Here is a 7436-nt window from a genome sequence, read left to right as displayed (position 1 = left end):
TTCAAAAAGGAGATCATCAAGTGGTTGGATGTTGGGGTGGTATACCCTATTTTTGATAGTCACTAGGTCAGTCCGGTACAATGTGTCCCCAAAAAGGGCGGTATGACTATGGTTGCAAACGCCAAGAATGAGTTGGTCCCGCAGAGGCCAGTCACTGGATGGCGAGTGTGCCTGGATTACAGGAAGATGAACAAGTGGACCTTGAAGGATCATTTCCCAATGCCTTTCATGGACCAGATGCTTGATAGGTTGGCTGGCAAAGGTTGGTACTGCTTTTTAGATGGATACTCTGGCTACAAACAGATATCAATTGCTCTTGAAGATTAGGAAAAGACCACCTTTACATGTCCTTATAGCACCTTTGCGTTTAAATGCATGTCATTTGGACTATGTTATGCACTAGCAATGTTCCAAAGGTGTATGATGTCTATCTTTTCAGACATAGTAGAAGACACTCTAAAGGTATTTATGGATGACTTTTCAGTGGTAGGTGATACCTTTGATGATTGTTTGTTGAATCTTAGCAGGGGCCTACAGAGGTGTGAGGAAGCCAACCTAGTGCTAAACTGGGAAAAGTGCCATTTTATGGTTAAAGAAGGCATAGTCCTTGGGCACAAGGTGTCACAAAAGGGTATAAAGGTCGACAAGGCCAAAATTGAGGTGATTGAAAAGTTGCCTCCACCTATTTGTGTGATGGGTGTTCAGAGCTTCTTAGGACATGCCAAATTTTATAAGAGTTTCATCAAGGACTTCTCCAAAATTGCACACCCCATGTGCAAGCTTTTGGAGAAGGAGGTGAACTTCATTTTTGATGAGGCATGCCTTAGAGCCTTTGAATGACTGAAGGACAAGTTAATTTCTACCCTCGTGTTCATTGGCCCAGATTGTGCAGAGCCATTTGAGGTGATGTGTGATGCAAGCGGTACTGATTTAGGAGTAGTTTTGGGCCAGAAGCTCAATAAGATGTTTCATCCAATTTACTATGCTAGTAAGTCACTAAATGTAGCACATCGAAACTACACAGTTACTGAACAGGAACTGCTAGCTGTGGTGTATGCTTTTGAGAAATTCAGAGCTTATTTTCTAGGCACTACATTGATAGTCCATACAGACCATGCAGCTCTGAGACACCTCATGGCAAAGAAGGATGACAATCCAAGGTTGATCAATGGGTGTTACTTCTTCAGGAATTTGACTTTGAGGTGAAGGATAGGAAAGGTTGTGAGAACCAAGTAGTTGATCACCTATCGAGGTTGGAGGCTGAAAATAAAGAGGAACTCGAGCTCGACATAAATGATTCGTTCCCGGATGAGCAGGTATTAGCCGCTACTCTTGATTTTATTCCTTGGTTTGCTGATTTTGCTAACTATCTCGTTAGTGACTTGATGCTTGAGGGGCTGACTTATCAACCAAAGAAGAGGTTCCTGCATGATGTGGGTAAGTATTTTTGGGATGAAACCTATCTGTACAGGGTGTGTGCTGACCACATCATTAGGCGATGTGTTCCTAAAGTTGAGATGTTGCATATTCTAAAAGTCTGTCACTCCTCTCCGGTAGGTGGTCATCATGGAGGTGCTCGGACAGCTCATAAGATACTTCAATGTGGGTACTACTGGCCCACAATTCATCAAAATGTGATGGATGTAGTGAGGAGTTGTGATCTGTGCCAGTGACAATGAGCCATCTCTGGGTGCCATGAGTTACCCATGACACCTATTCTAGAGATGGAGTTATTTGATGTGTGGGTAATCGACTTCATGGGCCCATTTGTGAGCTCCTATAGGCAGAAGTACATATTGGTTGTAGTGGACTGTGTTTCCAAATGGGTTGACGCAGTTGCTTTGCTTGAGAATGAAGGTAAGAGTGTTGCTGGCTTTCTGAAGAAGAATATCTTCTCAAGGTTCGGCACACCAAGAGCTATCATCAGTGATGGTGTTTCTCATTTCTGCAATAAGTTATTCAGCTCTCTTCTGGCTAAATATGGAGTCAAACAACACAAGGTAGCAACACCTTATCACCCACAGACCAGTGGCCAAGTGGAGTTCTCCAATAGGGAAATTAGAGCAATTCTGGCTAAAACGGTGAATACCAACACGATAGATTGGGCACGGAAGTTAGATGATGCTCTATGGGCATATCAGACAGCTTTCAAGATGCCTATTGGTATGTCTCCATATCAATTGGTGTTTGGAAAGGAATTTTATTTGTCGGTTGAGCTTGATCATAAATCACTCTGGGCTTTGAAGAAGCTGAACCTTAGTTGGAGCGAAACTGCAAACCTGAGGTTGGATCAGATCAATGAGATGCATGAGTTCCGTCTGAGAGCCTATGAGAGATCTGCACTGTGAAAGGAGAGGATGAAGCTATATCATGACAAGCATATTGAGAAACGAAGCTTCACTCCGAGTGACTTGGTGTTACTTTTCAACTCCAGACTTCGTCTGTTTCCGGGAAAGTTGAGATCCAAATGGACTGGACCTTTTAAGGTAACACAGGTGTTTCAGTCGGGTGCTATTGAACTGGAAAATGATAGGGGCGAGAGGTTCAAAGCCAATGGCCAGCGAATCATAGCATATTTGGGTGTTCCAAAGGATGTGAAGATTGTGGAGGAATGTAAACTTGATGAAGTCTGAGTAATCAAGTAACCTGCGTCGCGCTGCGACGTTAAATTATGCGCTGCTTGGGAGGCAACCCAAGATGTACTTGTCATAGGTATTTTTCCTTTTTCTTTATTTTTCTTTGTTTTTATAGTCATTGTGTGTTGATGTGTGCAAGAGAGAATGGGTTATAAATTGCAGGAATTGGGTGCAGACCGCTCTTTACGAGCAGTCTCACGGACCGTGGTCCCTTTCACAGGCACTTTCACGGTTCGTCAATATCAGGATCAACCAAATGATGCTATTGGAATTTGCCACAAAAAGGGTTCACGGAAGAGTTCACGGTCCGTCAAGCTTTGTATGGATCGTCTAGCCTCTCGTGAACCAGAGGTAAGTATTTTGTCCCAAGTCAATTCCCCGGACCACTGTACGGACCGTGCTGACCTTCACGGGTACTTTCACGGTCTGTAGTCCACAACCCAGTACTTCTAAGAAACCGATCCAACCCGTGTGAAATGAAAATTGAATTAAAACATATATATTGCTCTTCAAACTCCAAAGGACAGGTTTTTCTCCCTATTTTCTCTTCCATAACGGTTCTTAAGAGGATTAAAACGGTTCCCATCATCCATAATTCCTAAATTCATCAAAGATTCCAAGCCCTAATCTTAAGTTCTCAAGAACCTCAAGTCGCAATCACTGATTCATCCTTCTGCGCGAAATTTGTTTCTGAACTCCAAGTAAGTTCTTTGTTCCAGAACCTAGGCCTAAGGGACAGCCCACTAGGTGACCCCAAGTGCACTTTGGCGCATCGCCAAATCACTTGGGCGAACAAGTAGTCGCATCGCCAAAAGGTCCATCAAAGGTTTCTTTCACTCTATCTCCCTAGCATAGGTCCTTACTTGCACCCTAGACTTCTTCCTTGCTCAATTAAGTTCTAAAACAGCCTAGACATCCACTTAAGGTTACACTAACCCACACAATGAGGCTCTAGTTCAACCTATCATTTTGTGAGTCGTTACATTATCCCCCCACTTAGGGACATTCGTCCTAGAATGACACTTAAAACACATTAAGGGTTAACGACTCAAGACTTGAAGCCCAATATGCATGCAACGTCATAAACAATTCAAAAAACTATGAGGAAACCTCAACTTCACATCAAAAAGTTCAATGCAACGTAAGAAAGTAAGAACTTCATCTACAAACTCTTTATGCATCAAAACTTCACATTTCTCATTACATTGGAGGAATTACCTTGTCCAACTCATATCATGATCATCATAAAAACATTAAGTACATTATGCAATATCTTTATAAAAACACATGTAGGCATGTTCAACATTTAACCTCATGAAGCATATAGAAAACTCATACTAAAATGCATATCAACAAGAGGAACATAATTCATAAAAGCTCATTTTCTCATTCAAACATAAACTCATTAAGAACATGCATATCATAAGGAAACCATAGAAACACATATTCACACATGACTTGAAAAAACATGAAACAAGCTACAACGAACTCTTGGTCTCAAGCTTGAATAGGAATAGAAGGAAAGATATAAGGATACCAAAACTCTCAACAACCTTGCTATTCAACATACTATCCCTCACTTAGCTGTAAACCCAACTAAAGCTAACATGAAAACAACATAGGAACCTCAAGAAGACATTCACAACCATAAGGAACTATCACTTACCGGAGCCTTCATCCGGATTAGCTCATTTGTCCTTGTTAGCTTGAAAATCATAGAAACGGTTCAACTTTGGAACATCTAGATCCGGGCCTTTAAAAGAAGCTTGTTTGGCCTCCCTTCCTCTAGCCGTAAGAGTAGGACTATCTTTCACTTGGTGATCATTCTTTCCACAACCATAGCACCCACTAGTACCGGCTAGGCACTTCCCAAAATGCTTCTTTCCACAACTATGGAAAATAGGTTTAGAAGATGGAGGTCCACAACCTCTCTCTTGGTTACCCTTAGGAGTGCTTGAAAATCTTGGTTTGGAGCTCTCTTCTTGAACCTGGGTTGACCTTGCTCATCGTATCTACCTCTCTTCAACTCCCTATTCTTCCTTTTAAGTTTGGAGTCCTCAATAGATTGAGCATACACCATGAGTCTAGAAATGTTCATATCATCATGGAGCATCGTCGTACGACACTCTTCGTCAACTAGGTCAGATATACTCATAACAAATCGACTCATCTCATCCCTTGGGTTAAACACCAAGGATAGAGCATACGTAAATAATTGGGTAAATTCAAAGAGTATTCTTAAACATTCATGTTACCTTGCCTAAGGTTTATAAACTCCTCTACCTTAACCTCCCTCTTCTCACGGGGAAAGTACCTACCAAGGAATGCTTCTTTAAACAACTCCCATTCTATGGGACCCACTCCAACCGGCTTATTGGCCTTCCATTGACTGAACCAAATTTGGGCAACATCCTTCAATTGATAGGCGGCAAGTTCCACATTTTCAATAGAAGTCACTCCCATAGCATTGACTATCTTATACACCTTATCCAAAAACTCTTGGGGATCCTCTCCCAACTTAGAAATTAGGAATACCGAAGGATTCATTCTCACAAAGTCTCTCAACCTAGAAGCCATAGTACTCACATTGGGGTTCACATTAGCCTCAACACCCCTAGTAGCTTGAGCCGTCATGGCTTGAGCTTGAGTAGTTATGGCTTGAGCTTGAGTCAGAAGAGCCGAGATAACTTTCTCATTGGTCATAGCCGGGGGATCCACCGGAACTTGATTTCCTTCATTGCCTAGAGGAACTTGGTTGCCTTGAAGACCTTGGGGAAGAACTCCTTCATTCACAATCTCATCTTCCATCCTTCTTGGATTAGGCCTTGTATTCATATCCTATAAACACAAGAGAAGGGTTAGGAAAACGAAACTTATAGATTTAAACTCTAAGGCACGACTTCAAGAATAATGAAAGAAGTGTAACTCCCTGACATCCTATTGCTTCTCGCTCATAGATGTGTCGCGACTCACACCGATGAACAAGACTCTACTAGACGTGGCTTGTGAGACATCAATTCTAAAAACCATTTCCAAAATCTTTTTCTCTAATACCATGTTTGTCATGACCCAAAGCTAGCCCCTAGATGCTACACGGCGTACTCGACCCCGAAAGGGTCTAGTACAAGCCTCATAGCATTTCATTGCATTTGACACAGAAATAGTGCGGAATTAAAACTTATTTGAATCCAAACAATCCAAAATACTCAATAAAAAGCTTTTGAAAGACACAGCGGAAGCCTAAGTCTCACATGGCCATCTAAACAATGACTTGAAAACTAAAGTAGTGTCACGACCCTTCACAATCAAAAAGACTAATATTGTTTATTACATGAAATAAAGGAAACTTCTTATCACTTGTCCTTGATCTATGAGGACATACCACTTGATCTAGGAAGAATAGCAATCCAAGCACTTAAATCTAGATACAAGCAATCACTTGCCGAAACCTACACTTGTAGTAAAAACATGGAAGAAGAATGGGTTAGCACAATTAAGTACTAAGTATGATAGCCATGCAAAAACATGCTTAAAATGGACATTTTGTTTGAAAGACATGCTTGTATGCCATTTTGATAAAATCTCATTAATATAGAATGAGAGGCATAATATTCAAACATAACCACATACATGTCATTTAACCACATTAGAACATAATCAACATGTAACCCTTTACCTTCACATTTAGCCTTCACCTCAAGTAACCCTCCAACTATACTTTGTGCAATGTATGGATAGCGTCCCATACCACAATCCACACTAAAGTACCACCTTAAGGTCACCAAAAGTGAACTAACCATTCAAACTTTCCATCTTCACACAATACTCACATATAAGACACATAAACCTTTCAGAATTCATATCATCACATAAGGGCCATCACCTAAGACAGCCCTAAGGCATGCTTGTGCAATGTGCAAGTAGCATCCCATACTACTACTCACACTAAGTACTCCTTTGAAGTCACCATAAGCAAGGCACATTCATATACAATAAGTCATGACAAGGAAGTAACTCATGATACGATCAAAGTATAGCATGCATCATTTACATCATCTCATTTAAGCATATAAGAGTCAACATTCTTCATTAGCTTTATTTAGGACACTTTCATACATTAGCCATTAAGACATAGAGAACTCACTATGACCCTCTCAAAGCCTACTCAAGAAATGCATGGATGGCATCCCATACTACGACTCACACTTCATCGAACTCATCAAGAAACCATAATGCACATCTCACATGATGGAATAGGCATTAACCGGCATTGACCATGAGAGCTAAATCATGGAATCCGGTGTCATGTAACCCTACACCAAAGAAAAGTGTTCCACCTGCCTAAGGTAGAACTAAGTGTGTTTTACCTATGTGGGCACATAGTTATGGGATAAGAAAGATGTTCATTGGACTTTAACCTAACATTGGGAGAGTCACCATCTTACCATATCTACTCGGTGCTTAGCCTCCATTCCCATAGAGTAGTTCATTCGCATTACATTGTTGTACTAGAGAGGGCCACCAACATTAGGCCTACCGACCCAAGGTACATTACACGAGAAAGGGCCACCACCATTAGGTCTAGCGATTCAAGCTACATTAAGGATAGCTCGTTGAGTTTCCTAGAAGGGCCACCAATATTAGGTCTACCGATACAAGGTTCATCATTTCACAAATGAAAGGGCCACCAACATTAGGTCTACCGCTTCAAGGTTTTTACATTACATTAGTTCCTAGACTCCTCATGAAGGGCCACCAACATTAGGTCTACCGATCCAAGGTTTAGCCTAGAATACTTTT

General features: G+C 41.3%; 1 protein-coding gene across 1 annotated transcript; it reads left to right on the top strand.

Annotated features, from left to right (window-relative positions):
* The first annotated feature begins 1724 nt into the window (after positions 1–1724).
* On the top strand, positions 1725–2633 carry LOC107063157 (KRAB-A domain-containing protein 2-like). The gene is made up of 2 exons (XM_015314635.1): positions 1725–2344; positions 2435–2633. Exons 1-2 carry the CDS (start codon positions 1725–1727, stop codon positions 2631–2633), a joined length of 819 nt encoding a protein of 272 aa, XP_015170121.1.
* The last annotated feature ends 4803 nt before the right edge of the window (positions 2634–7436 follow it).

Source organism: Solanum tuberosum, unplaced genomic scaffold (genome assembly GCF_000226075.1).
Source record: "Solanum tuberosum cultivar DM 1-3 516 R44 unplaced genomic scaffold, SolTub_3.0 scf00015, whole genome shotgun sequence".
In the NCBI taxonomy this organism is placed as follows: Eukaryota; Viridiplantae; Streptophyta; class Magnoliopsida; order Solanales; family Solanaceae; genus Solanum; species Solanum tuberosum.
Note: the sequence above shows the minus strand (reverse complement) of the source record. Positions and strands in the feature narration are given on the sequence as shown.